The sequence below is a fragment of the Zerene cesonia genome, unplaced genomic scaffold (genome assembly GCF_012273895.1).
Source record: "Zerene cesonia ecotype Mississippi unplaced genomic scaffold, Zerene_cesonia_1.1 Zces_u001, whole genome shotgun sequence".
In the NCBI taxonomy this organism is placed as follows: Eukaryota; Metazoa; Arthropoda; class Insecta; order Lepidoptera; family Pieridae; genus Zerene; species Zerene cesonia.
Window position 1 is genome coordinate 1,458,853 of NW_024045131.1, and position 9,116 is coordinate 1,467,968.

General features: G+C 34.1%; 1 protein-coding gene across 1 annotated transcript in view; it reads right to left on the reverse strand.

The window, feature by feature from the left end:
- Nucleotides 1-3,729: 3,729 nt before the first annotated feature.
- Nucleotides 3,730-9,116, reverse strand: part of LOC119838182 (P protein-like) — a 27,556-nt gene continuing 22,169 nt past the window's right edge. The window contains exons 7-11 of the mRNA XM_038364023.1: nt 8,234-8,327; nt 7,242-7,384; nt 6,065-6,175; nt 5,151-5,298; nt 3,730-4,210 (exon numbers count right to left, since the gene is read on the reverse strand). Of these exons, the coding sequence (XP_038219951.1) occupies nt 4,032-4,210; nt 5,151-5,298; nt 6,065-6,175; nt 7,242-7,384; nt 8,234-8,327 (675 nt within the window). The 3' untranslated portion in view covers nt 3,730-4,031. The remainder of the gene's footprint in view (nt 4,211-5,150; nt 5,299-6,064; nt 6,176-7,241; nt 7,385-8,233; nt 8,328-9,116) is intronic.

A 9,116-nucleotide genomic window follows, 5' to 3' on the forward strand; every position in this document is an offset into this window, starting at 1 on the left:
CGCTTAGGCCTACACTATTTTTGTAACGTGAAATCAAAACGTATCGCTCGAGATTATTCCCAAGTTGGCAACACCACATTGAATGGTATATATATTTAACCCATTCGTTATTTATGTAAATATTAAGTATATTAATTTTTATCATCCCCCCCCTCTAGTTGTAATTTTTAGCCGTTAATTTGAAAGGAATATATAGGATTTCGCTTTTTTTTAATCTATATCGATTAGGGGTAGTTGAGACCATGGAATTTCATTATTATGGGATTATATGTTAACTGTCCATAGAAAATTCGTGGAGGCATTACGGTGGATTGACATTTTCGAACTTTCCAGACTGTGATCCGATAATATTTTTTTTGTTTTTTTTTTTTTTAATTTTATTAACTCTAATGAACGGAAAATCGATATTTTTAAGGTTATTATAATTCGTTTAAATATGTGATAGAGAAAACGTCAGTCCATCGGCAAACTCACATTATTATATTTGTTTTCATGTAATGTGACTTTGAATCTAGGCGTAGTGTATGATTGTATATATACGTTATATACATTCAAATATTATGATAACTCGTAACACGTTGGGAAATTTCGCTTGTAACTGCCGCGTTTTGTGTATGCGTTCCAATTTGTTTGAATTTTTAATGCTGTTATTTTTTTCTCTGAAAATATAGCTTAAAATGGTGGATTATAAGATTAAATATTAGTTACAACGAAAATGACGCTTTGAATATCATTTTCATCACACGATTCGTATTTTCACACGTGTCTAGATTTTAAATTAATGGTATATATTTATATTCAAGGTATATTGAATAATGTGCACTGGATTTTAAGATAGCTAGATATCCACTTCGTATTTATTTGAAGAGTGGTTATTGACAATTGTCCGGTATCCATAATTGATCTGCTGTTTATTTCTAGACGTTTCTCAGCATTTTTTGACTGTCGAAAAGAGAGTATATCCCAAAAGGCGTTGCTAGGCAACATGTCCTTATAGATAGATCGAATGTAGACACCGGATAAGTATTTATAAAGATTAAATTGTAATTTTGATCGCAAGATGGCGTTTTAAAAAAGAGAGATGTAATTTTTTTTTCGGAATTATACGATACGGAGAAATATATTTTATAAGATTGATTTTGCATGTTGATTTATGAACGCCATCTGGTGGTATATTTGAAATTGGAACGCGTTAGCTTTTTTTTCTGATTGGTTGTTAATATTGTGAAACAGATGGCGGTGGTGTCGTCGTATCTATGATTGGTTAATGTATTTTAAATGAAAGTTGTTGAAAAAAATTGTATTTTAATGTAAATATGTCAAATGATCAACTGCCAATTGTAAATCGTTTTAAGTTATATATTTTGTCAAATGTTTGATATTTTTTTTTAAATTAACATTTATTTCGTGTACAAGCGATCCGAGTTATATAGTTTTTTTTTTACTAAATATTAGTAGTTTTTAGTTTTTTTTTAATCGGTAAAATAATAAAATGGAGAATTTGTTTATAGAATGTCTTGTGTTTTATTGTTGACCCTATAATGAGTGCTATTAAAAACAATACTACAAAAAATTAAACTAGGTCAAGTCTAGTAGTAATTTAATTGCATCATTAAAATTAAAACATATCCGGTCAAGTGTGAGTTGAACACGTGCACTGCGGATAATGCATTTTTTATTCCATAATAGTCCAGTAATTTCGGAAACTAGCGTGTTTAAATCGTGACTGGTATAGTATGTAGAAAGATTGAGGCAAAGTATGCCAGAGAGAAAAAAAAAGAAAACGCTTTATTACGGGGCTTTTCACTTGGTAACAAACAAACAAACAAAAATACTATTGTGCACCAAGTGATAAAAAAGTAAAAGAATATGCATAAAATTATACACATTGAAGAGCACAACAGGCGATCTTATTGCTAAGGCAGCGATCTCTTCCAGACAACCCGGTGGTCAAGGAGAAGCTGTTAAAAATATAAATTAAGGTCAAGCGGTGCGATTTTAAAGTCTTGTTTTGATGGTATTTAAGTATTTATTTATTTATTTATTCTTTATACTAGTGAATATACAACGTAACTGCTTTTTCTTTTTACTTCAACCTTTCTGAGATATTATATATGCTGCTCCGCCCGGGAAGTCATTTTTTTTTATGTCACAGTCGGCAATGGAGCTGGTGGGTCGCTTGATGGTAAGCGCTACCACCGCCCATGAACATTTGTAGAGGTGTAAGGTCGATTGCAGACTTATATATATATATATATATATATATATATATATATATATATATATATATATATATATATATATATATATATATATATATATATATATATATATATATATATATATATATATATATATATATATATATTACTAGCTGCGCTAACATAAAAGTTGCCTATATGTTATTCCAGTTGTCCAGCTATTTTCGTACCAAATTTCATTGCAATCGGTTCAGCAGTTTTTGCGTGAAAGAGCAACTAACACACACACATCCTTACAAACTTTCGCATTTATAATATTAATAGGATTGTATATATATTACTCAGTTCTTTAATGTATAAAGGTGACATAAAATAACACACGTTATTATTGTGAAATAAATTTATTTATTACTTTCACTATAACAAAAATTCTTTAACCCACAATTTCGATAATGGCGTTTATTGTACTAACATGTTAACATTTGGTATTAATATTTATTTTAATTCGACTGTTACGATAAAAAAATACATGCTCTTTCAAAATAACAATTAAATTTGTTAACTTTTAATTCTAACATTATTATTTCATCGAAATATAAAATAACATGGCACCACAAAACAAAAATAAATTGTTTTACAAAAAAAGGTTCCCAACGTTTCCGGGAAACAATTAGATTCTATAATGGGACCAAATTTCAACAATTTCCCATCAACCATAAAAGAATCACGTCCATCGGTTGAAAACTCACGGAATTATCGAGTATCACATTAAAATAAAACATTCAAACTGAGTAACTCTTTGATTTTTGGGAACGTCGGTTATTTAAATTCATTTGGGAATAAACTTGACACTGGCAAATAGTTGAAATTTATTGCCATAATGGAAGAAAAAAATTGCTACATAACAGATAACTTATGTTATTGCCTTTTTTGTTCTGGTAAAAAAGGGATATACTTTTTGCATTCTAGCAGCTTTTGTACTAATAGACTTACGTTAAACATTTATAACATTCTACTCCGTCGGTATCTTAAGACAGGCACTGGACGGAGAATATAATAATTATATAATAACAAATAATACATGATAGTAAAAACTACTTAATATTTGTATTTAAGTCGATTTTCTGTAATTGGTACAATTTCACATTTAATGACCATTAGACAAATGTGGTTCCGTTAACGACCTCGTAGGATTTCCGAGATAAAAACTATTATATGTCCTTTGTGGGGTCTAACCCATCTTTGTGCTAAATTTCATCCAAATGGATTCAGTGGTTTAAGCGTTAAGAAGAAATATGCAAACTTACTCTCACATTTATAATATCGGCGGGGATTATAGTATTTTAATTTATCAAATTGTACTATAAAGTATAGTTTTACAATAAATTATAATTTTTCATTAATTTATTCAAAATTGTATTTCTCCAAGTTACATCCACAGCTATCTTATTTCTTCGTTCTTTCCTAAATCTGTTGATAATGTATTTTCGTAAATCATTATTTATTATTAGTATGATACTATAATACTTGATATTCAATCACATAAACACATCCTTGATAAATCACGCTAATAATTTTGCTACTTTTGTGTTACAGTCGGCAATGGAGCTGGTGGGACGCCTGATAGTAAGCGCTACAACCGCCCATTAACATTTGGAGAGGCGTAAGGTCGTTTGTAGACATTACGCCTCCACGAATGCCGAATAAGTATAGGATAAGAGACAAGGGGTATAAAGGAAAGGGAAATAAGAGAAGTCTGTTTTCCTCACAAAGATAAGGAAAAAAGCTACGGAACTCCTTCGTTAATCCAATATTTTAACATATCACTCATCAATGCCATTCAAAAACACAATGACACACCAAAAGATACACAGAAGATACCACAAGATGGCCGACCATAATCGGAAAGCCGACTTTGAAGAATTTAACGAATGTGAACTTATATCCGTGTTGTTCCGCGACTCCTGCGCACACTACATTCGCACTCGCACCAATTAAAGTGCCATTGCCTGAAATGGACAATATATTTTGTTTTATTTTCTTTATATACACACTAGCTGTTCGCCCCGGCTTTACTCGGGGTACATATATAGCCTATGTCACTCAGCGAAAGTGCAGCTTTCTAATGATGAAAGAATTTTTAATATCAGTCCAGTAGTTATTGAGTTTATCCATTACAAACAAACAAATTATTCCTCTTTATAATATTAGTGTAGATATATATTGATAAATTATTATATTTTGTTTCGTTGTCAAATAGTTTATTATATTTTGTATGTAGGTACCAACACTAAGGATATTATATTTTATTGGTAACCCACGCAACATCGTCTCTCAAAAGTTATACTTTCCCGTTAACGTTTTCCATATTTTTAATCGTAGCATATCCAGTACAAAATTGTTAACTGGATTTAAATTTGCGAGCTGGCACAATTCGTGCCGATGCATGCTTGTCTCCCACAATAATATCAGTGTTTATTATCAAATATTATACACAATATTATCAGTATAAAACTTTTCCAAAACTAAAGTAATCAAGTAAGCTTTTTGCCAAAACTAAGGTTAATTTATTTTTTGCCATTAAGCTTACCAAAATTAAGGTAGGCTTTTTTTACACGCTTTTATTAGCTTCACCTGTATGTTTGTTTGTAACCGACTTCTTTGGGCGCGATTTTGACCCACTTCAAACGGCCAGATTTCGTTCAAACTTTGTAGATTTATTGAGGACCGATGACAATACACTAATTTGATAAAATTATTCCATTTTTCAATTTGCAAAATATGATAAAAGCGTGTTTTTTAGTTTTTTTTAACTATTATAATATATTGTTACAAGCTTACTCAAAACTAACCCATTTACTTATAAGCTTATAAAAATAACGTAGCCTCTTTTCATTTCTTTCTTAAAATCTAAGTATCCATAAAGTATATTTTCTTTATCCTACTCACCACCCAAACACGCTCCATACAGCAACGCCCAAATCAAGGGCGCCATTGGCAGATTCAAATTGGGGTTATTCCCAATAGCGACAACTACCCTCACCATCATAGTGGTCAGCGGGATGTTGTCCACGAACGCTGATATCGTACCTGACACCTGTAGGAATTCAAATTTCAAATTCAAATTTTGTCTAATTTAAAAATATTCATTTTTTTTCAATTATTGCTGTTAAAACTGCTAAATTATTTCGTTACAGCGCATTGTCCCTATTTAGAACTAGTTGTAAATAGGGAAAACGCGTTAAAAACTGAATTAAATGATATGACGTTGCATTTTGGTCCATGCCGTTTCGGTATTGCGAATAAAAGACTAAAGCTTTTTTCTAAACTCAAACTTAAACTCAATCGTTTATTCAATAATAAGATTATAGAAGCACTTTTGAATTTCACTTTTCTTGCCTTTATACTGAGATTGGTGGAAAATAAATCTAATTAGCATAAACCTACACTATACACCAATCAAGTGCGCAAAAAAAGGTCACCAAATCAAACTGATTATAGGAACAAATTTCTCGATTCTACTTCCTAAACGGGTGGTATATGGTATCTAGATACAAATCTCGAAACCTTTGTTATAACTTTAGTTAAAACCTGAGTTATAACCTTAGTTATATCTGCTATACAAAGGGGACACTGAAAAACAGCGCTGTGAATGTTCTTAACATTGCAGCATAAGCTGAGCTGTCTCTTTGTCTGGATCGCTATGACACACTTCTCATATCTGCTGCTTTCCTTCTTCTGTTGTATTATGTTATATTTATGTAATCATCTATCGGTGCAACAATTTTTTAAATAGGACCAGTAATTCCTGAGGTTAGCGCCTTCAAACAAACGAACGATTCAACTTTATATTAGATACATACCCATAAAGTCAGCATGATAGCGACAGCCAAACGTGAACTTTCGTCCACTTTCAATATAAGTTGTTCCATCAGTCCACCGATGTAGAGAATCAAACCTAATTTTGATAAAGCCTGTAAAATAAAAACTTTATTATACTAGATGTGCCCGCGACATCGCTCGTTTGAAGTTATTTTATAGGTTATATAAACTATTTTATATGTGGTAGTCGAGCACAGTTCAGCACGAATTGGGCCAGCTCCACGGAACCACACCTGAAGTTGGGGACCCAGAGGCTTATTTCCTTTTCCTTACCCTTTCCAATCCTTTTCTCTATTCCTCTCAAATCCTTTCTTAATCCCTTCCAAAATTAAAGTCGACAATCCAGTAGTAGAGTCGTAGTGTCTGCAATTGACCTTACGCCTCTCCAAATGTCCATGCGCGCTGGTAGCGCGTTACCATCAGGCGACCCACCAGCTCCATTGCCGATTATGACATAAAAACTAACTTTTTCTATTCTTTAAAAAATTCCTCAATTACAAAGCACTAGCTGCGCCCCGCGGTTTCGCCCGCGTAAGTCCATATCCCGTAGGAATATCGGGATAAAAAGCTGCTTATATGTTATTCCAGTTGTCCAGCTGTCTACGTAGACATTTCATTGCAATCGGTTAGTAGCTTTTGCGTGAAAGAGCAAAAAACACACACAGATCCTTACGAACTTTTTTTTTTTTTATGTCACAGCGGGCAACTGAGCTGGTGGTTCGCCTGATGGTAAACGATCACCACCGCCCATGAACATTTGGAGAGGCATCAGGTCATTCGCAAAGGTAGGCCTCTGCGAATGTGCTGCCCGCTTTTAGTGGGTAAGGGAAAAGGAACGAATTCATGACAGGAAAGAAGGAATGGACTGGGACGGGTGAGGAAAAGGAAATAGGCCTCCGGCTCCCCCACTCACCGTACGAAACACAGTGGCATGCCACTATTTCACGCCGGTTTTCGGTGGGGGTGTGGTACTTACCCGGTGCGAGCTGGCCCAATTCGTGCCGAAGCGTGCTCGACTCCCACAATAGAACTTTCGCATTTATAATATTAGTAGGAAGTAGGATTAGGAATTAGGAAGTAGAAAGTAGGATTTCAATGCTTTAAAACTAAAAATGTGATTTGTTCAACTTTTTCTTAAGTATTGTTATTTTAACCAACCTCCATAAGCACAAACAGAGCCGCAAAGAACAGCAGGGTCGACCACTCCACACGATGCAAGATCGGTTCCAAGTCGTCCCTATCAGCTAGAGTCAGGAGCAATAGGGCTCCCAGGAGAGCTGTCCAGCCCAACGACACTCGGTCTAGAATAAATACATTAATAATACATAACTTTTCTTCTATTAAACTTTTTTTTTAAGTCACAGTCGGCCATGGAGCTGGTGCGCCGCCTTAACTCCTCTTATATTCAAAGGTTGCCTGGAAGATATCGCTTTTCAGCGATAAGGCCGCCTAATGTACCGCTCTGTTTTGATACGTTTCTTTTTTGTTTGTGTACGTCCGCTTCTTTGTTCTTTGCGGGTGTATTAAAGTATTTATTTATTTAACTAGACAGTTACTTGCCGGCTCTTCTCTGTAGAAATCGCTTTCCTAACCGGTGGTAATGTATGTGTTGTTGAAAAGTGATTCTTTTAGTCTTTTTGAATAATGTATGAGATTGAGTTTAATTAGTTAACGTTGTAAAAGAAATAGCCTCATAATTGTCAATAAAACGTCCGAAAATACCGGACGTTAAGATTTATTGAAATTAGCACCTTATTTCGTGGCAGTAATGTTCAAAGTCCATTGTATCGCTCCTTTCAAAACTCTGCTTCACATCCGCATATGCAGAATTTACTTTGGACAATTTTTGAGCGTCATAGAGTGTGTTAAATACACTGCTATAATTTACAATTACAAATAAAATTAAATTTATCTTAATATATATAGATCTCGTGTCACAATGTTTGTCCGCAATAGACTCCTAAACCACTTAACCGATTATAATAAAATTCGCACACCATGTGCAGTTCGATCCAACTTGAGAGATAGGATAGTTTATATTATTTCAATTACGATAAATGACTACCCGGGCGGAGCCGGGGCGTGCAGCTAGTTTACTATAAATATAAATCCACATTTATTTCGTCGCAATCAGTCAAAATAATACTTACTCAATTCCGGTAAGGAGTGTAGAAAGAAAACTGTAACGGCAAACACAATAGCGATGGTTGACTTTACGAGGAGGCTTCTGTCGCGAATTTTATACTGAAATAATATTATATTATTATTTTAACTGCATTTATAGGAAACTGTCGCTTATTCGCGGGGTACCCAACTAATTTTTTTTTTTTTTATGTTACAGTCGGCAATGGAGCTGGCGGGTCGCCTGATGGTAAGCGCTACCACCGCCCATGAACATTTGGAGAAGCATCAGGTCCATTGCAGACCTTACGCCTCTACAAATAGATTGCCGAATTTTTGGGACGGGATTAAGAAAGGATTGGCGATAGGAATAAAGGAAAGGACTGGAAAGGATAAGGAAGAGGATATGGGCCTCCGGCTCCCCCACTCACCGAACGAAACACAGCAGAATACTATTTCACGCCGGTCTTCTGTGTAGGTGTGGTACTTCCCCGGCTGGCCCAATTCATGCCGCAGCGTGCTCGACTACCACATACCAAAATCTATATCTCATGTGTTAATCCAGACTATAATCTGTACCAAAATTAAAAAAAAAAGACTCAAAGACTAAAAGCCTTGAGGTTTAAAACCTCAATTAACAGCTTTACAAAATATTCTTATTTCGTATCAATTTTTTGGAAAAACTGAATTGGTGATTGTTTTTTTAGTTGAAAGATGGTGCCTCCCGTATGGTTAAATAAGACATTAAATTTTCATCTAGTTCTGACAATCTAAAAGCTTATTTTTACGATTAAGTTTTATGATATAATAATTTATCACACTTAATGTATTAACATATATTTTTAACACGCTTTTATTAGCTTCACTTGTATGTTTGTATGTATGTAACTCACACCCGTTTTTCTCCCACTT